The sequence below is a fragment of the Austrofundulus limnaeus genome, unplaced genomic scaffold (assembly GCF_001266775.1).
Source record: "Austrofundulus limnaeus strain Quisiro unplaced genomic scaffold, Austrofundulus_limnaeus-1.0 Scaffold1280, whole genome shotgun sequence".
NCBI lineage: Eukaryota > Metazoa > Chordata > Actinopteri > Cyprinodontiformes > Rivulidae > Austrofundulus > Austrofundulus limnaeus.
The window spans coordinates 2,222-23,498 of record NW_013953682.1 but is presented as its reverse complement, the minus strand read 5'-3'; the positions used below and the strand labels follow the sequence as shown (position 1 = coordinate 23,498).

The following is a 21,277-nucleotide window of genomic DNA, read 5'->3' as shown; positions in this document are numbered from 1 at the left end:
AAGTTTGTGAAAACAGCCAAAAATTACGCTTGTCATTGAAAGTCCTTGAATGTTTTTTGGGGATTGAAATGCTCTATTCACATGACTGATCTTCATAATCCTTTTAAAAATAAATTATGACATTAAATTAAAATAAAAACTTACATTTGTTGCAGTGGATAACTCAGGATTACGGTAAACTGACGTGGCTTTCAACAACTAACGTGAACCATAGTCAAAGTTTTACCCAATCAGAGTAGAGGGTGTACATTTAATCCACTTTCTTTCATTGATTCTGACTCAGCTTCTGTGTTCAGTTTTTCATTGTTTACATGATATTAATTAAACCTGTTTTTTGGTAACATTCTGTGGTAGCAGTAGGTAATTGCYATGGCRCGTAGTTCTTTAATTCGAGAGAATTGGTACTGGAAAGTCCTTGAATTTGATATTGACCATGGTGTGGGAACCCTGTTAAAACTCTTTACTCTATCAATTTGCAAATATTCAAACGTCATCTTTGTCGAAACAAATACGTTTGCCCAGTTTCAKTGACTGCCTCCCCTAAACAGGTGTGACTCCAGTGCGTCCTCCTATACCAGTGATCCCCCAAGTTGGTCTTGTAAACCCAGTGCTGGCGTCACCGCCAGTCCTGTCTAACCAGACTGGTGGCTCCAACCAACAAGAAAAGAAGGAAGAGAAAGAGGAGACCCTTCAGGATGGTACAGGGCAGGAGATGTTAAGTGACCAGGAGCACATGAGCATTTCCGGCAGCAGTGCCAGACACATGGTGATGCAGAAGCTGCTCAGAAAATCAGAGGTGACATAYTCATAAAAGCTCTTRTGAGTCGTATTTATCACCAGGATCATGTTGTACTCATACACTTCTTATCCTGCTCCTCAGTCCACAGTGATGGTGCTTCGAAACATGGTTGGACCAGAGGACATCGACGACGACTTGGAGGGCGAGGTGACGGAGGAGTGTGGGAAGTTTGGAACAGTTAACCGAGTCATCATATACCAGGAAAAGCAAGGAGAGGAAGAAGACGCAGATATCATAGTCAAAATTTTTGTAGAGTTTTCCGCAGCCTCAGAGATGAACAAAGCTATCCAGGCTCTCAATGACCGCTGGTTCGGAGGTCGCAAAGTCGTTGCCGAAGTGTATGACCAAGATCGTTTTAACAGCAGCGACCTCTCTGCGTAGAGGTCTGAAATGATTGACCAGCACCTGTTCCAGTACCTGTCACCACATCATTTCAGTCATTGTCACTGCAGCTAAAGACGTGGGCCCTGAAACTTGTAATTACAGTATGTTTTTATTGTCACCTTTTTTTTTTCCTTTTTTTAATTGCTGTCAATATTAATATTAAAAGCTCCTTTTGAGGGGGGACTCATTGAAGTAACTGTCAGAGTTTTGCTTTGTGATCTGTGAAGACTCCCTTTGGTGCAAGTTAAACAATTTTTGTAATTCGATCTTGTAAAATGTTTAGGTTTTTTTTTTTTTTTTTTTCCTGCTTTAGCTCTTTTGTTTTCTGTTATGATATGCTGGGACGTGTAAACACCCGTTTCTTTTTACAATTAAAGGTTATTGTTTGTCCACAAATTTTTTTGTTGCATTTTTTTTATTATTTACAGATGCTTTTTAGTAACGAAGCAGATTGAAACGCCTACATAGTCTTTGTTGCAAATGTAATCTAGAAACATGTACTTAACACATTAACTAATTCAAGTGTATTAAAACAACATGGGGGCACATGCTTTTCTAGCAATCTAGTAAATCTTATTTTTAGTGTGTTTCTGTTGAGCTTTACAGAACCATCAGTCAACCATAATTACAATTTATTGTTGGTTCGTTTTTCATTTACACATTCAAGTAGCAAAAACATTGATGACAGTAATGTAACCAAGATTCAAAATGGCTTAAAAGTTTTATATTTATGCTGTTTCAACAAATGTCTAAAGTAAATGTCTTCATCAGCTGTGGTCGCTTTACATGCGTCCTTCTACGAAGTTTTTTTTTTWAAATCGAGAATCCAAAACTAGTGTTTGTAATTAGATTAATATAAAAGGTTTCTTATATTTTATTACATTTTGAAGGTGTTCGGTGGTGTAGTAATCAGTTCGGCCGCTAGGTGGAGCTCCACAACAACTCGTGGCCTCTGCTGTAGAGCAGCTAAGCGGCGGTGCTCCAGCTCGAGCCTAGCCCAGCCCCCCACACGCCAAACCGGCCTGCCTCAATTTAACGGGGAGGTAAGCGCGGTTGTTGCCGAAACTCCCGTTCTCTGCTGGGATTTTTTTACCAACGCTGGTTCAAACGAACACTAGATTTTTTTTATTCTTACTTTTGGAGTGTCGACACTACATAAGGTTTGCCAGTGTGTTTTAATTGTATTTTACCAAACCCGTGTTGGCTAATGGCACCTTGGCACAAAGACGTYCAATGAGCCGATGTTGGCTAACTCTAAACTAGCCTGCTAACAACACCCGCCGAGGACGACGAGCACATCATTCACACACTCGGATARTCTCCGCTGACTCTCACCGTGTAAGGTGTTGGCTTCTTGCTCGTAGCCGTTTATCTCTACTGTCATGACGGAAATGGTTGTTTTCGGTCAGCGCTCATGACTACGGAGGTTGAAGCGGCTTTTCTGCGTCGCTGCTGGGGTTTTGGATGTCATATSTGCAGCTAGCCTCGGCGGAGCTTCGGGCTGATTCGAGGATGGTGCTAAAGACAAGCTAACGTCGCTCTGCGTGAAAAAGTGAGCGCAAGAAAGTGAGGAAACACTTGAGCCCAGTGGGAGTGCTCAGTTTTGTTTATGTTAATCGCAATTCCGGACTGGATGACGGCTGGGACGAGCCTGTCGATCGTAAAAAACGAGTCTAATGAACCGAGATTGTGGGATTATATATCGCTAACAGATCGAAGGGATTATTTTGTGTCTCTTAAGTGGATTTCGGCCTCCTGTTTCGGATCATCGTGGGGACCGCACAGTAGGTGCTTTGACATTGAGTGAGCCCCGCTCCCGTAAGGAGCAACCACCGCTCTCCCCGGCGACCTTCCACACCCTCTGATGCGGAGGTTCCAGTAAGCACCGGCAACCAGACCCTCCACGGCGGCCGGACATGCTGAAGTGTATCCCTCTGTGGCGCTGCAACCGCCACGTCGAGTCCGTGGACAAGCGGCACTGTAACTTAAAAACGGTCCCGGATGAAATCTTCCGCTACAGTCGCACCCTGGAGGAACTTCTCCTCGATTCCAACCAACTCAAAGAGCTTCCAAAGGTACGTCCACCATGTCCTCTGCGCCCAAATGTGCTTTGAATGAAGCGTCAGAGAATTAGGCCAAGTTGCATCACTCCACCCGCGCACACCTAAGTTTTATTCACCTGTTTGAGAAGCAAAGGTTGGTTTTTTTAGGGAGTGAAAGCTGGTGATAATCACCTGATTCATACTTCCTCAGTACAGGCTCCTTCCTCCATATAAACTTTGAGATTATTAACTTTGACCAGATGACCCGAGGCGTTGGATCGAGACCTTGAATGACAAAGTTTCTCTGCTGTTACACCCATTTAATTCTGCAATAGTTTCACCAAACAAAGCCAGTCACGTTAGAACTACCTGACTGTGAGATTTTATCTGCACTAATTATTTCTAGAGAAACTAGAAAATAAAAATGAGGAACCAGGGTTTCGACAACACTGCGAATAAGATGGATGTTTTGACTTAACTCGGACCAAAACAGTCGGTACACTTAACATGCAGTGTGCTCAACTCAGTTTATTTACATTGACCCATTTCACAACAAATTCCTTCATGTACAGTACAAAATGTTTATTAGTTAAATGTCAAAAGAAGCCCATAGATTGTGTCAAATCTTCCTTGTCACAGTCTCCCAGCCTGAGCAAACACAGAGGTGATGGTGGGAAGAAATGACTCCCTTTTAACATGAGGAAACTGTAGCATCAGGCTATCCGTGGATAGGAACCTTTGTGCTGTAATGTGTTTGGGGGGGACCAGAATAAAGGAACACCTGTTAAGATGGAGTTGTCTCTCTCTTCGCTAAGTAGTCTATACTTCTGACACCATGTTCTGTTCTCCGATATGTATACTTAATAAAATCTTGAGGCTATACAGAAGCACGCTTGAGACAACAGATCCCGGGCTCATTGGGTATTTTAAGAGGACAGGAAAAATACAAACGCAGAAGAATCGAGCCAGGTGTAGTTTCTAGGGGAAGAAAAACACAACAATAACTGAAAAATACAAACGCATAGAAGAGAGAGTAAAAACAGCAAAGTGAGGAAATGTACATTCCTATAGCAGTAGAACTAAGGGATAGCTTAGGAAACCCAAATTAACCCTTTATCATAAAAAGGAAAGGCTTAACCCTGGTTTTCAAACTAGACAGCCCCACGGACAGAAACTGGAAGCTCTGCCTCCAGTTTTTTACTTTTAGTTTGCAAGTAAGCCTGCAGTCTGAGAGCGAAGTGCTCTGTTGGGAAAACATGGAACAATAAGTTCTTTAATATCAGATGGAGCTTGGTTGTTGAGAGCTTTGTTGGGGTCAGTTTAGAGTCAGCCCGTTTGGATCCTGTGCAGAGGCATGTGTGGAATGACATGCAAAGCTCTCCCCACCCACAAACCTAAAGTTTGAAATATGACAAACGGTTCTCCCAGGCCTAACCCTGTTTTATTTTAGGATAGATGGTCTGTGTTCCCCCAAAGCTCTCCAGTTCAGGCTTGTGGAACAAAACCCTTGTTTTAATTTAGTTCAGGCCATTGTTCAGTTCTCGGGACAATGATCTAGCTGTGATTGGGATCTGGCAGGGAGTCTGAATGAACAGGCGGGCCAGTTGTAGATGCCGGCAGTCTCGCACATTTTTTAAAATTTTTTTTAGCTTTGTGGTGAAAGGGACAAGTGGCACATTCGCTAATGAAGAGTGTTAACACTTTAAGGTCAGCAGAGACAGAAAGACGTGTTGGCAAACGGCCACCTTCTGGGAATCCTCAACGGAACAGATTTTGTGTTTGTGCTTTAGCAGCAGGTACACATTTGTTGCTGCTTCTTTTTTTGAAGTGTTTTGATAGTCAAAGCTTCTACTTAAACCATAAAAGTGACATCAGCTGTTGTATTTTAGCCTAGAGCCACAAATACAAGTGGTATTTTGTGAAATTCAGTTACCTATTTTTTATGCTTTGCTATAAAAGTAAATGAATAAAGTTGTTTCTTTCTCCCTTTCCTAAATTAAACGTAACTATCTAGACTTGCCCGCAGGTTTTCTCATCAATTAACATGGAGCAGGTCTAAACACCTTTTATCTGCCGCTGAGTATTTATTCCATCTTCACTTTTAACTATTAGTTTTTGCCAAAACCGAAGGCCTGCTTTGGTGGATCAAATGTGCCAGCAGCAAACTGAAAGTTCTCTTATTTTAAATGAATTTGTACTCTCAAATATCCCAGAACGGACAGCTAACCAACACCGTCTCTGTGTGGGACTTGCTTCGCTCCGGAGRCATAAATGCACAGTGACAGTCTGGTGTGGTCACAGTAAATGCGTAGCGTGCAGACACAAAGCGTATGGGCCCTCTCTGGCCCTCGGAGTCAGTGGGGCTTCAGCAAGGGGGTCAGACCCACGCTGAGTTCAGAGCAGGAGCGCCGACTGGACGATGAGCGGCATCGCCATTACACGCTCACAACTAAGCCCCTGAATACCTCTTTACGCGTTTGACTGCTCCTTTTCTCTCACTGTATATTCCGGTCAGGGATGAGTGTGTGGACAGACTCTTCTGTCTATTTTTAGCCGTCAGTGTAACATCTGTTTGTTTTTCCTCTCATCGGGGTTATCCTTTTGTGTCTGCGAACAAGCCAGCCTTTCGCGGCACGCCGTCGGGATAACTTGGCGTGTTTTTTTGTCGGCCGCACCTCGGCGTGGAACATATGCCACTGACGGAGAGTAATCAGCTCAGAGGTGATGCTTTCGAACTGTCCCTGCTCCGGGACACGTTCAAAAGACGAAACTGACCTGTGAGGTGGGGCTAGTTTCAGACGAATAGGTGTGTTGGAACATGTTGGAACAACACACCATTAGTGCAGACTTTACAGTTCCAAGGAGGTAAATTAAAAATAAAAGACATTAACACAGAACAAATGACTGTGAAGGGTATAAGTGTGGTGCTGTGGGCGGATTGGTCTAGATTGTGCTGGTAGGGGTTTAACAGTGAACAGATGGAGATTTAGACGTCCTGATAGTTCCTTAAGTTTGCTGTGACTCACCCCCACTGCACTGCTTATTAGATTATGTTTTCTGCTGAAATGAGGTCTCCTTTTATACAAAACTGTGAACTTTTTGGTGTTTAAAGGAAGGAAATGTTATATTTGAGGCAGGGCACAGTTTAATGCAGACAGTCTAGTCGATCTAAGGTAGCAGCTGTATACAGTGTGACTTGTCTTTTTGGAATGGGTTTAGGGAGACCTTTTAAGTAAGCAGCTGTTCAACAAGCTCATTCATACTGCTAATGCTCTGTTATGACCCTGTTTACTCATTCCTGTTGTGAGTTTCCACATTTAAAGTATTTTAAATGTGCCCATCAATTACAGGAAAAATTGTTCATTTATCATTTTATATAAAAATGTTATAATTGATATTGAGTGGTGGTAAAACTCAGCTGATTGTCTGTTTTCTTGTTTCGTCTTGAAAGTACATGTTGTTTGACTTATGGGAACAACTTGACAAACAAAGTTTAAATCTGTATAAAATGTGTATTATTTTTTATTAAAGAAGAATTGTAATCAAAGCAAATTGTACAGCTTGGTTAACACAATACCACGACTTTATTCAAACAGTTCCCAGCTGCAAGATTGAAGATGAGAACTAGTAAAACAATCAATCAAACGACCCCAGAGAGATATAAATATTTAGCACTAATTGTTTGACATTTGGGATTTCATCCATTAAAGTTTCTCTTGAAATTTATTAGACCAAACATCAGTAAATGTTCAAATGTCAATAAATCAAAAGAGCTTATAAGCACAACAGTTTTTTTACTTTATGAAAGTAAACACATACTTTTATTATTTCAGTTTTATGGAGGTTTGTTATTGAGGGGGAAAAGTGAATATATTTTCCCTCCACTTCTTGTTTTGTACTTTTACAAAATATTTCTGTATTAATTATTTTTTAGTTTGCTTTTAAAAACTAGTCCTGCCTCATAGATTGTGTTGAGGAGAAGAGAGTTATCTTTTTAGCCATTCTGAAGTCTCATGACAGGTTACAAAGAGCTCTATTCAACAGTTTGATTGCCTTCGTTTCTCCCCTCATACCCAGTGGTCTGTCTACACTGCACTGGCCTTATTCAGCCTCAGATATAATTGTTTTTCTTTCAAAGATATTTTTTGGTAGTTTCAGTTGAACGAAGGCTTGTTTTCGCAGAAACCTGGCGGACTGTAAGGTGCAGTAGCCTGCAGCCAAAACAACAGCTCCCAATGTTGCCTCTACCCACCTTCTCTACCTGGTCCTGGCTTTTCTTTTGTTGATCAGGGAGAAAATCCCTGATGGGTGTGTCCACGTGTGACTTTGCGAAACAGGTTTTACGCATGTTTACCCAGTATTATTACCTAATAGGAACTCAAAGTAAAAATTTTTTTGACTGATTTTCTTCCTCTTTTCAGAGAACCAGAGACAAGACAACTTGATTAAAAAAAACAGCAGTGTTCTCTCTTACAGTCAATAAATATATATATGTACAAGCTTATGATTTATTTATTAAAGGAACTCATATTTTTATTTAAATTTCAGTGACATGCACAACAAACTTGTTTTAAATGAAGCAGATGGATGTGTGCAAATTAAACGAGAAGGATGACTGCAACCATTTTAATCCTCAGCCGTCACCGCTGCCGTCTGTGTGCGCGCTGACAGAACTGTGACTAAAGGGCAGATTAGGGCTTCACCCGGCCGTGAAAACGCTCCACAGCGCCACAGTTTTGACCCCTGTGTACGTGCCTTTTGGGCCTCAGCCTACACTTCCTCTGGGATCTGCCCCTCTTCTGTTTTATACGTATAAATGCTCTGATAAGAATGAGTGCTTTTCTGTGCATTTAGTCCTGTGTGTGTTTTGAACAGTGGGTCAAGTGAAACCCAGATTGGTCCCTGTTAATTGTTTTGTTTGAGTATGTTTGGCTTCCTGTTGTTTACCTGGGCTAAGTCAGATGCATTATTTGTTATTCGTCTTTGAAATCTAGTTTTATAAATCACATGTCTTATATTTGTGCACTGCGGGTTCTCATAAAGGTAAAAAGCGTTGCACTCTGGTTTGAATCTCTGGCTGAAGGTTTGTGCAGAATAAAGGCTGTTTGCTGTAATCTGTATCTTCATAGTACTGTAGTCTCTCCCCAGTGAATAGCTGAACTAGGCTAATGGTAAAGATAAATTGCACCTGACACTGCCGTCTCTGCAGTAAAAATCCTCTGTCTTTGCTCGTTCCTTCCTCTTTTCTCTTTTGGTAATTCATTGTAAAACCAAACATACGAATGCTGATGTTTGATCTCATTGTTTGTCTCTCCTTCTGTATATAATTTCTTTGTTTTGTAATTTACCCCATATGCAAAAACCTTTAGTGTTGATGTATTCAGCCTGTCAAAACTGAAAGTGGAAGCAGATTCAGAAACGGTGTCTGTGAACAAACTGCAGTGTGAAAGATTTGCTTCTTTTTGATGCCAGAGCACATTCAGCAGGTTTCTTTGTCTGAGCTGATGACCAGCTGGTCTCACATCCTGCCTCCCCCCCATCCTTCCCCCAAACTGGTGGGACAGAGGAGTAATGGGAGGGGGCATCTTGGAGTAAGATTTTACAGTGCTGTCACAGTAGAAGGGGTTCAATTTATTTATTTATTAAAGATATGAATTAGGGCTGCACGAAAATCTGCGATGTGCGATAACAGTGCTTAATATTGTGATGATGATATGACTTGCAATAAATAAACAAATACATAATTATGTAGTGTTGATATTTTTCTGCTTTGGGTTCAACGCCAAGAAAACAACCTAAAAAAATAATCATTTCCATTCCAGCCTGATTTTTTTTTTTAATATGAAGAGATCAGTCCAGTTGACCAAATACATAAAGGGCTTCATACGATTGGTGAAATACTTCAAGCTTCCTTCTGAATGCATAAATGCATAAATGCAAACTTTTGAGTCAAACCATTTATTGCAGTTTATGCAGTTGTTGCGACATGCATATTGCACAGTCTATTATCGCGATGACGATAATAGAAGAATTGCCAGAAGAAACAGGTCCTTTGATACCTCCACAGCAGAGCATAATCTGAAACTTGAGTTTAGGTCCACTGATCCTTAATCTCCTGGGATTTTGTTGTTGCAACAATTCATTAATTCATCCATTGATTCATTCATGAGGTCAGGACTGGTGTACACGTGTCCCACCTGACGTAAGGAGAGTCAGCTGGGGAAATGGCCGTCACAGACCTTATGGTTCTTCTCTTCCTTCTTATGTGCACCAGTATTTGTGATATGGCCTCTACTCTTCACATTTTAAGAACTCTTCTGTTCTTCGTCAGACGTTTAATCAGTTTTTGTCTTAATGAAATTTATTCCAGTTTGATTTTACACCTTGATTTCAGTCACTGAGTTGAAATTTTCTCAATCAGAACAAAATGGCTTAAATTGACTTCTTTCAGCTCACAAACTGAAAATATTGGCTTTAAATAAATACTTTTATGAATTATGTTATTTTTGTACTGTACACGTAACACAAATGGTTTTAAATGTTGCTTTTGGAGCTCTGTTTAGAAATAAGTTAAAAATTGTTACAAAATTGGTCCTTGAATTAACCGTTGTTTGAGGATTTACAATAAAGGATGGAATTGTGTCATTGTGTGAGGTTTTAAATTTTAATGCGGTATGATTGCGTTCACGCGGTAACGTCGTATCGTACGTTTCGTCGTGCTGGACCGGCCAGTGTTTCTCACCTCTCTCTCTCTCTCACGCACTCTGGCCTAAGACTGAAACCTCAAAGGTAAACACTGAGGCAAAGCTGTAGTGAATAATTGATGTCTGGTTTGGCTGCTGCAGCTGTTTGCAGTAAGGGTGAGTTTGTGGCTGCTGGAGCATTGTGATAGGGAGAGAGATCTGTCTGCTTCGATCATTATGTACACAAGACAAAATGTGCAAGGGGGTGCCGTTCTTTCTGTGTGTRTGTGTGTGCGTGCTGCAGTATTTGTGTATTTGTCTCACCTTCCAGTCACAGTAAAATGAATTTAACAACCACTATATACATTTTCTTTCTTACAGGCAAATTTAGTTTTTTTTTTTTTAATTTAAATCAAAATGTATTTGGCCTTAAGTTATTTTATATCTAGGTTATATTGGGCAATAGATGATTGTTTGGGTATTTTAACAGCCAGAAAATTATTGTAAATACAAACCTTGAATGACATTATCTAAGAAAATAGGTGGGCTTCACGTGACGTCACGATGCAGTACCACGAGAGCACAAAGTTCGGCTGGAGGTCAGGAAGTAAAAATGTTTAGGATCTGCCATCTGAAAAAATGTCCATGTCTTGTGTAGTTTACGAGTGCTCCAATCATTCTAACTGAATTAATAATAAATAATTATACACTGATTATATTATATAATAAATAAATAATATATATGGCTCTTTTTATAAATGTTTGTCATATTTGAAGCATGTTGCAGCAGGAGGATGTAACAGGGCTGATTCATGAGGGAAAAACACCTCAATCCACTCTCTGGTGTCACCCCCACCCCGCCGAACAAACATAAACCCCCCAAACTCCTTTCTGACTGACGCCTGAAATTATTAGACAAGCGGCAAAAAATCTACAGGACGATGAAAATAAAAAGAGGCGGAAGTTGAATAAAGTTCGGCAGCGATGGAGAGACTGCGAGATCGGAAGTGAGCAATGAGATATCCGAAATTTATTGAATTTATTATATTTGGATAACTATATTTCATAGTTAGTGAAGTTTAGTTAGTTATTTTAGTGTCTTTGATGCAAAAAAAGGCAAACGTGGAGCTCTAGCTGCAGACAGGTGGACCCAGCCGCAGTCAGAAACTTCTGCAGAGAGAGGAGCTCAAAGGCAGAGATGGAGGAAAAACAATCGAAGACAGAGTGAGGACTTTGATGAGGAAGTAGGTGTTTCACTATTTCAATTATAAGAGGCAAGAGAAGAAGATTGAGCACCGAGTGGACTCTACGGGGAAATCTTCGTCCCGTTACCAGTCTGTTGGGGCGGCGCTAACTTGGTGCTAACTACACCAAACAGCTGATGAAATCCCGTAAACAACTGGAGGTGTAGAACTTTTGATTCAGCGGGTGGATCCACAACCTCTGTACCAAACAGCTCCACAATGATTATCGTTTGTTTTTGCCAGGGTGAGTGTTTGTTCTGATATTGTTTTTATAAGTTAAGATAATGCTAACAGTAGCCGCTAACGTCAACAAATATCCTGCACCTAACGACACAGAACGCTAGGACAGCCTAAAGTCCAGATGAGGTCCACATTAAACTACCAGTAAGTTAACACTCAAAAATTTTACAACAACCTGATGCTTTATAAACATAACCTCTAAAACAAGTTAGCAGCTAACATACCTCTGATGAAGAGATGCTACAGACACCGGCATTCTGCTCCTCCCGACCGTAGACGGTTTAAAATCTACTTTTTATGTCGTCCTGTGAACTTTCTACATTTTTAGTCTTTGCGTATCGCAATCGTTGCTGCATAGGGTTGGGCAGAATCGTGCAGAATTATTCATCAGATAAACTTTTGCTGGTTTATTATTTGGCGCTTGGCGATGAAAGACGTGTGTGGTACTGACAGCCTCAGCAAATCATTAGATTCTGTCGAAAACTCATTCATCTTCATCATACGAGTCAAGTCTGACTTACTTGTGAACAAGTTGCTGTTATCTGTCTTGCAATAGGATCTAAATCCATACAATATAGACTCACTACAGTAGTTTCCTCCATAGACATTTTACTTCCTGCCCTCCGGTGGAGATCGCTCTGCCTTCAAAACCATGTGACTGAAACCCAGCTATTGAGTGTCACAGTTTGAAATGTACAAAAACTGCCATCTTATTTGCATTTTGGTAAATGCAGACAAAGTTTCCTGATACTTTGCTTTTTACCTTCCTTTTCACAAAGTTGGTGCTTAAAGTGCAGATTAAAAAATTAACCCTCATGTCTGAGTTTAAGCTGTTTGTAGTTGCTGTTTTTTCAATCATGACCTTTCTTTGGGACATGATGCTGTTTCTGGAGCCTCAGATCTGAACTCTCAGTCACACAAATGTCCCTTTGAGTCTAATCTGACAGGGTGCTGATGTGCTGTGCAGGAATAGGTCATTCAGGATGACGTTAAAACTAACCACAAACAAATGCAGCCTTTTATCTGCTGGCCACACACAATCATCGAAGGCCTTTATCACTCTGAAACCTGATAGCCTTCAGTTCCACAACCTGGTTCACTTTTATCTGCCACTGATTTTTTTGGGTCACTTTCTATTTTATTTCTAGCCATTTTTTTTCTTACAGTTGATGGATACAGAGATAATAACCAGTGCTTCACACTTCCTCATGAAAATTAGAGTTTAATTTAACTTTAATTTCGGGGTTGTTTTGAAACGGGTTATCACATTTAAAGGGAAGTCTGCATGGGCTGCATCAGTGGTAAACTTGCATCAGAACATTGTTTGGTTTCTTATCGGGGCAGCGTATTCACTCAGTCAGCGCCCAAGTTTGAGCCGGTCTGATTTGTTGAAGCCGGTGTATTTCTTGTTGATTTCTTTCTATTGGTCACATCTGTGTGAGCAGGAAGGAGGAATAATCAAGTGAGGCAAGGAATGCCCTGTTTTTGTGAAGTCATCTGATCTCCAAATCTTATTTTCTGGAGCATTTGAGGAGCTTTAATTCCAAGCTTGATAAGAGAGGGGGGAAAAAATTAGCTTTTTTGTTTGGACCAGAGTTTCTGGTGTTTGTTTTGGTTTCTGCCCCTGCACCCTTCTTGTTTCCCTCAGATATTTACTCAGATGTTCACAGTTTCTGATAGCCCATGTAAAACAACTTGTATCTATGTTTTCCTGTAACATGTAGGACTAACTGTGCAGGAATGTTGCAAGATTTTAACAGCTGTGATAAAGAAGCATTGCTGATATTTGTAACATTTTTTTTTCCTTATATAAGACACATTTGGTTTCATTTTGGGGAATGTTTTTCTTCAAAACAATTGCTGATTGATTGTGGTCTCTGGGCTACTGTGTGGTACTTTTCAGAATTACAGGAATTCTCGTGCTCCTTTGAATAAAACTCCAAAAGTCTGGTCTGAAAGCACACAGAAAGACTGACTAATGTTTTTTTTTCTGCTCATATTTCTCAATAAAACACAACTGAATGAATGCACTATGCTTATTACTCTGTAATAAATACTAACGTGTTTTATTTATTAAAAGCTCAGTGGTTAGAAGTAACCAATCATTAGGGACTGTCATTGACTCAGTAATCATTTACAACTTATCTAAATTGTTGTTTTGTCTACTTGTCTCTAATATTGATCAGAACATTGACTTGGTCTGTTACTATCTCCCATTATCACTGAATAGTATTGAAACATGTTTCGCCCTTTGTAAAACAGGAAACAACCATGATGGTGTACTAAAATAGGCTGTTGATGTCCTCAAACTGGAGTTTCAGCTGCAATTGTTGTAATATTCTTGAAAAGGGTTGCAAGTTTTTAATGTTAGAAAGTAAAGCAACTTATTTGGAGCGATTTAAAATGTGTGTTTTTAGATTTATGTCACTTACGGCTAGCCTTTTAGCAGAGCAAAGTTTTTAATTTCGTCTTAAAAGCTGAAATTTAGTTTGCAGTTTGTGGCTACTTAATTTTTTTTTTTTGTCAATTTAACCCACATCTGAAATTATGCGTAGCCATTTCAAAGATAAAAAACAATCATCACATCTGTTACAGTCACTAACATATTTTTAAGTAAATGAGAATAAATATAATTGTTGCTACTGTTTCTTAATGCTGGATGTTTTGACCACCTGCATGGAAACTCCTCACCAAGTTCTTTTTCAGGGCTCTTTCCTGAGCCGTAACGTTCAACAATGAGTCACGGTTGGTTAATTGGTTTTTGAACAAACACAATATGACACAGGCTGAATGTGAGGGTCGTGCGGGCCACACCAACAGTTTCAGGCGTCTAATAGAGATGTGCTGACGGGATCATAAAATATTTGCCTGTGCAACTGACAGTGTGGTGAATGGAAAGCACAGCAGGAGATACTGGAGACAATAATGAAGCGTACACGCATGTTTGTCTCACGCTCATGGAAGCGATGAATAACAAAAACAGGTTTGTAGAAAAGGAGTTGACAGCAGTTTGAGCCCTTCGTGCRACAGTCTGCCCCCTGAGAATAGAATACATTTTATCTGCATTACAGCCACAATGCCCCGCTTTTATTCTTGATGATTTTTATAATTGGTTTTGGCAACAGCACTTAACCCGTTTTGTCTTTGTGTTGATGTTCTGAGCTTTTAACTAAGTTATTGTGGCGACAACAGATTAACTATATCTGATAACTGATTAAGTTGGCGTTGAGGGACGGGACATGTACTCTAGCTTTTTGTTTTGATTTTCTTGTGCGTTCCTTGTAAAAAAAAATGCAGTTTTTTAATTTAATCAGTCAAAGTTTAGTAAAACGTGACTGTAGCAATACAGAAAATATATTTAACATTTTCCTACACTCATTTAAATTAAAAATATAGAATTAATTTAMCATCTGGTATACTCTATAGAATAAATGATGTTTTACTCTTCTTTTATCCCCCCCCCTTCAGTTTTTCCATATTTGTTTTGCTTTGGTGTAAAACTTCTGTGTGAACTCAGCTCTGTGTTTGAACTGCAGCACATGACATTCAAGGAAATACAGGCATGTCTGGAATCCCCAGGATTTTGCCCTGCCCTCTGGAAGCTGAATACACACACTTGAACCTTTTTTTTCCACATTCTTGTTGGACAAGCCCCACACGTAGATAATTCCCACAGAAAGCTCGTTTGATATTTACGACTTGCTTCAGCTGAATTTTCATGTCAAGCAAGCCTAATTTAAGGCTCTTCTTGTTAACTAAAAGTCTCTTCTTATTCTGAGTTTTAATTAAAATATCTCATGTTCCTTTGGGTCTTGGAACTCTAATGAGACCAATAAAAAGCAGGTTAGCTGAAAGAATGAGCTGAAATGAATCATCTACACTCATTTTTGGAGTTAAAAGTAGGGTTGGGCGATAAATCGATTTAATCGATTAATTCGAATTTGTCATTTTATAGATATTTAATTTAGGAAAAATCTGGATTTATTTTTCCCACTAGTGCACTCTTTGGGGCTTCTRCAGTTCAGAGGTCACCCTACCTGTCCCTCAAGGTGCTTGGTACATGATACAATAATATGGCAGCTAGCAAAGAGGATCTACTTCCCTAAAAAGGCACTGTCTCTTCAGTTATCTGGAAGGAACTGGTTTGGTTTTTCAACCTTGAACTTGGGGCAACAAACACCTCACTGCAAAATCTTTTCGAAAGCTCTTGCTACAAAAAGCAGGAGTATAACAAATTAGTTTCAACACCTGAAACAGAGGGACTCCGTTAAAGTGGGAAACAAAATCTATTAAAATCGAAAATTGAATTTGGGATGAAAAAAATCTGAGTTTTTTTTTCCCGGCCATATCGCCCAGCYCTAGTTAAAAGTCATATTTTATTGGCTTGATGACAAAAGAAAAGTTTGCTCCAAGATTGTTAAACATCACATTTTGTCAGGAAGCAGCAAAATGCTCTTCCTTGTGCTTCATTAGATCCTGGTACCTTAGAGTAAAAACAGTGTTTATACAGTAATTAGTGTATCTTATTGTACAGATTGAGTGTCTGTATAAGAAAATCTGCAGTTTTTCCAACTAACAAGCTCCTTTGAGACATTTAAAATAAAAGCCATGTAACAGGACTTACAGATAAATGTAACAGTTAAATTGTGTTACTGTATGCTTTATCAAACAAGTCGTGGCACAGCGGCTAAGATTCAAATCTGGTGTATTTTTAGGTCTGAATCCAGGTTCGTGATGTGGGGCTTGTTTGGGGAGGCCTCTGGGGAATCGGCCTGTGCTTGCTGGTGTGCTTAGTGCTGGGGTTTTGGTAGATCCTACCGTTGATCCTCTCTGGAGTCAAGTGGGAGGGAAGTGCAGGCAGCTCTGTAATTATACCGTCTCACTGACATGTGAATGGGACTTTGCTCATGATCCCTTTTGTCTTTGTAGTTTTTATTGAAGATGAGCACACGTTAAATACCGAACTCACCTCTGGTCTAATTCTAAAGTGAAGTAATATCAGTAAAATGCACAAAAAACTGTCCAGGTAATAAAAAGATGACATCACAGTAACTGTGACGCAGTGCGGTTGTTCAAGTTTGATAGCTGGGCTTGAATCGAGTGAGACGAGCTTTTGTTTTACCGTCAGTCGAGTGTCACCTGGGAGGTCCCTGCCTCCTCGTTCCCCGGCTCCTGGGCTGAACCAACACTGGTCTCCAAGGTGATGGATCTCCCAGGACCGCTGGTTTGCTTGATGCGTGGGCACGTTTACCCGGTGTTGTCAGGGAGAGACACCAGGTGGGCTGGGGCTTCCCCGTCACTGCAGACCTTCAGTACGCACAGAGGCCACTGCTGTTCACAGTCTGCATGCTGCAGAGCGACTCTGGCCTCGGCCCGAGCCAAAGCTGTCAGACAGAACCAGGGAGAGAGTGTTGCTTGTCTCCGAACCACACTTTGTCCTTGGGCTTTGGAAAAGGCTACAGCAGCAAGCTTTATAGCAACCTTAAGTGGAGCAGTTATTTTTCCACTCGGGGTGGGACATTAGAGTGAACTATATGGAGGTGACTTTCTGCTGCTCTTGTAAACCACTTTTCTGATCTTTACATTAAMAGTTTTCATGTTATTCTGAGGATTTGTACTACGAGGCACAAACCATCTTAAACAGTACATGATTGTAATGATTAAGCAGTTTAGTGTTTATTCTGCAGCTAGGCCATGCTTAAGTGGGGTATATTGCTACTGCTTTAACCTTTTGAAATATATTTATTCTTTGTAAGTAAATAAGCAATAAAACATCAGGCCTTGGTGTAAATAAAGATTAGATTGAAGCAAACCTGGCAGGTGTTAGCAGCTCTTGTTTATACAATACTTGAAAGGCTGCTCGTGACATTTAAAAGTTGACTTTTTTTCTAGCTTGATGGCCAGGCCACATTTTAATGCATATGAGTAAACCCAACGACCATGTTTCACTCTTTATTTTTGTCGAACGTATCAAGATTGTGTGCTTGTGTGTTATTGCTGGTAATCAAGCTTTATGCAAACGGCATGCTGCAAGTGGAAAAATCACCTTCAGTGTTTGTAATTATTAAATAAAACACTGATATGTCAACATGGATACTGTGTTTGTCCTGATTAGGGTTGGGCATAATCGTATCGTGTGCAATTAATCATCAGAAAAACATTAATCGATTATTTGTTGGCACTTGACGATTAATATGATTAATGCCATCAGGCAGACTGACTTGATATTTTCCCAGTCAGTCCACTGGGTGCTCCTCTCCGCTTCAAATATGACCAACATTAAAAACAGGTTCTGTGTCATTTATTTAAGTACACAATTTGTTTACACAATTTAAAATTTGATGTATAGCCTGAAATCTGTAATTTTGACACAATTTGGAACAGATTTTTATGAAAAGCAAATCTTTCCCACTAAATTGGTCATGTGACCAGGACATAAGGGGACTCCAGGGGATTAATCGTCAAATTAATTATCGGCTAAAAACCACAATTAATCGTAATTATTATTATTTTTTTGCCAATATCCCCCAACCCTAGTCCTGATCTAAAGTTTTGTATTTCTGTTAAAACAATGTGTGTATTTTTCAGATGATTTGCACGATTAATAAACACATAAGAACAGAAGCATATTACCCAAACTATTTCTAACCAGTGCAGTTACAGTAATGTGGTCATCGATAATAAACACAAAAGTACACCTTGCTTGCATGAATAAAAACAATTGTAGTTAGTCACTAGTAAATAGGGCTGTATGATATTTGAAAAAAAGTGATTTTTTTCTAACCCTGAGGTATTATATTGCAATAAATAAAATAAAAAAACAGGAATTTTCAACAGATAACTTGAATAACATCTTGTTGGCGATGAGCCTGCACCGATCTGAACTTCTTGTTGTTGTTACACGCATATTTTTGTCTGTATTTGAGAGTTTTTCTTGTTCTTTTTTTATTACTTGTTTTTATTGTGCTGGGACATGAGTTCATGTTTCCTTTCTATCATCTGTAAAGGTGAATTGTGTTTTACCACCTAACATGTTACCTCTGTATCTATATTTTAGTTTCTGCTTCCGTCACGCTTTAATGTCTGTCTTTTACCTCTTTTCCTCCAGTTGTTTGTGAATTTGCTCATCTTCCTCGTTTTTGTCCAAATTCTTATCATCTTCCTCCACAGCTCGTGAATTCAGACACACGTCTCTGAACAATGTTGCCGTTATTGTTCCAGAAGTTTCATGGGAAATTGGAAGTTTTAGCTTTTTTGAGGTTGCTTCTGCTACTTCTGCAGGTGTTGGCAACCTGTTTAAAATAAGAGCCGTAACATGTTGGGCTTAATTTGCCTCCTACATTATAGGACATTCAGTGTGACTACTTCTCAAACATACATTGCAATGACGACTCTCAAATGATATATTGTACAGCTCTACTTGTAAATAATGTGGTCCTTAAGGGATTTTGACAGAAATTCTTACTTTATTTCATATTGGTATTTATTTTTATTTGGGAAGTACCAGCACTGCTTTCTCTACAAAAAAACAAACAAACAAAAGAAATACTGAATTAAAGCAATAATGTTGTCGCAGCGAATTTTAAAATTTTCTTAATGAATTTAAATGTAGTTTACGTTGTCAGTTTACAAACTAGTCAGTTATTTATTTGTGGATGCAACGGTCAGGTCAGACTAGACTGTCTATAGTTAGTATGGTGGCTCCCAGAACCACAGTTCCAGTCTGTGACTGACAAAAAGAGTTGGCAGGCGGCTGGCAGGCAGGCAGTGCATACCGGATCCAGCCCATCCAGGAAAGGGCTCTGCATCATAAACAATGGGGCCTCTGGTTTTGTGTCATGTTTATGGGAACACAAAAAGTGAATGGAACGAGTTCATGTGATGAAGTCAAAAGAAAGAGTGGAGGTAAAGCACCTCTAACGGTTTCTTATCTCCTCCCGTATTCATTCGTGAGTTGTGAGAGCGCCGCTGAGGAATTTCAAAACATAACATCAGCTGAGCAGTGAACACTAAAGAGCTTCAGTCTTGACTCACTTCTCTATGACTGTCAGACGGTGAGCGTTAACAGTCGCGTGCCATCACTATGTTCACTCATCTTCCAGACATCTGTTGCAGACATTTGCATTTGCAGGCTGCTTTGCTTCATCACTAGAGGACCTCTGCTCATTTCCTATTGCATTGTTTTTGTTCTCGAATGTAGAGTTGGGGTGTTGTCGTTGTTTACATTCCAATAAAGCTCAGATTGTTTTTGACTAGTGATACACCAGCTTTATGACACCAAAAGGTGAGCCCTGTACACCTGTACAACAGCAGGGGTATGAGCTTTGAAAAGTCCTAGGTTTTCATCTTGAGAGCTGCTTTGAATTTTGTTTGGATTGCAAATCTGCACATTGACTTTTAGCCAACTCTTGTTCTCTTTTTTTTCCTTGCATGTGTTATTAAAAATGTGTTCATGCTGTCCAAGAAATTGTGACATAAGCTTTTCTATGACATTGTCAGCAATTAGTAGCCAAACCATCAATTGCAGATAATGGCAATATGCAGGTGTTAGGGATTTTTAAAATACAACATACCTGGCTGGCTGAATGCAGGCAGATCCGCAGAAACATAATCGTGTTGTCAGTTGAGCAAAAGGCCCCAACATTCTTAGGAGGCATGAACGTTTCTTATTAATCATGTTGACTTTCAGAAAGCTGGACCATGTCCGTAACAAAAAAGAAACATTATCAAGCATTATTTAACTATCTTGTACCCCCTACTTATCAATTAATCGTTAGTCGAGCGACAAAATCAATCAACTTTAGATTAATTCATTAATCGATAACATGCATCCCTGATGCAAATAATGCAAACTTTTAGCTTTTTGTAAAATAACTAGTTATTTCACAGTAGGGTATGGGATCGTTTGAATTTGAACAATCCCGGTTCCCATCGATTCTCCATTCCGAATATTTTTAGAAGCACAGTCAAAAAGGTTCACATGATATAAACGAGTTAGCTGCAAAAAAAAAACAAAAAACAAAACTTAAATAACCAAGTCTTGCAATCTTATACTGTATCTAGCCAAAAATTATTTTTTAATCTTATGAGACTGATATACTAAGCAAATTTAAATAATCTGCCACTGGAATTGCACTTAGTAAGACTTTTTGAAATAGTGAAAATTTCCAGGCTAAAGATGAATAATCTAAGACATTCAGCTCTTGTTTAGCATATAGTCTCAAAACAAGATCAGAAATACTTTTTATTTCAGTATAAGATATGAAGACTTGGTTAGATGGACATTTTTTGCATTGTACACTTTTACAAAATTTTTTTAAAAAATCTCATGAAAACAATTGACACACATTCAGTGTCTGACGCTGCAGGTACAGGTCACTGAGCTGATGTTACACTTTTTAAGGTCTAGTTTAGCTTGTTAGCTGCCTCAGTGTTGGTATTAGACAGATTTGATTGTTTTACTTTCCCCACGAGTGTCAGAGAAGTGTTGTGCAGAGCATCAAAGACAGAACCCTGAGCGGTGTTTAGTCATGTTGGTTGTACGCCCTCCTTTGCAAGATATTAAAGTTAAGCCACACTTTGGATCACTGCCTCACAGTCCATTTTGCACGCACACTACCTGCAGATTCTTTGTGGTGGATGGGTGGCTCACATACTCTTCTTTGTTGGTTTTCAGGCGGCTCACATTCAGGTTTTTGTTCATTGTTTTTTTTTTTTTGTTTTTTTTTGTTTTGTTCTTGAAGTCGGCAGGCTGGGCATCAAAACTAAAAATCTAAATTTAAAAATTCAAATGATTCCAGGAGAATTTAAACGTTAAGGGCTCGACACACGGGCAGCGACAAACTACAGCGATTAACGGCTGTCATCGCAGCCAGGGTGAAACCC

At 39.6% G+C, this 21,277-nt stretch overlaps 2 protein-coding genes across 2 annotated transcripts in view; both read left to right on the top strand.

Annotated features, from left to right (window-relative positions):
- LOC106534836 (poly(U)-binding-splicing factor PUF60) overlaps positions 1-1,579 on the top strand; it is a 9,053-nt gene extending 7,474 nt beyond the window's left edge. Inside the window, exons 11-12 of the mRNA XM_014031604.1 lie at positions 549-796; positions 881-1,579. Of these exons, the coding sequence (XP_013887058.1) occupies positions 549-796; positions 881-1,180 (548 nt within the window). The 3' untranslated portion in view covers positions 1,181-1,579. The remainder of the gene's footprint in view (positions 1-548; positions 797-880) is intronic.
- A 546-nt stretch (positions 1,580-2,125) lies between these two features.
- Positions 2,126-21,277, top strand: part of LOC106534837 (protein scribble homolog) — a gene marked incomplete at its 3' end in the record, with an annotated part of 19,719 nt that continues 567 nt past the window's right edge. The window contains 1 exon segment of the mRNA XM_014031605.1: positions 2,126-3,258. Within this exon segment, the coding sequence (XP_013887059.1) occupies positions 3,100-3,258 (159 nt within the window).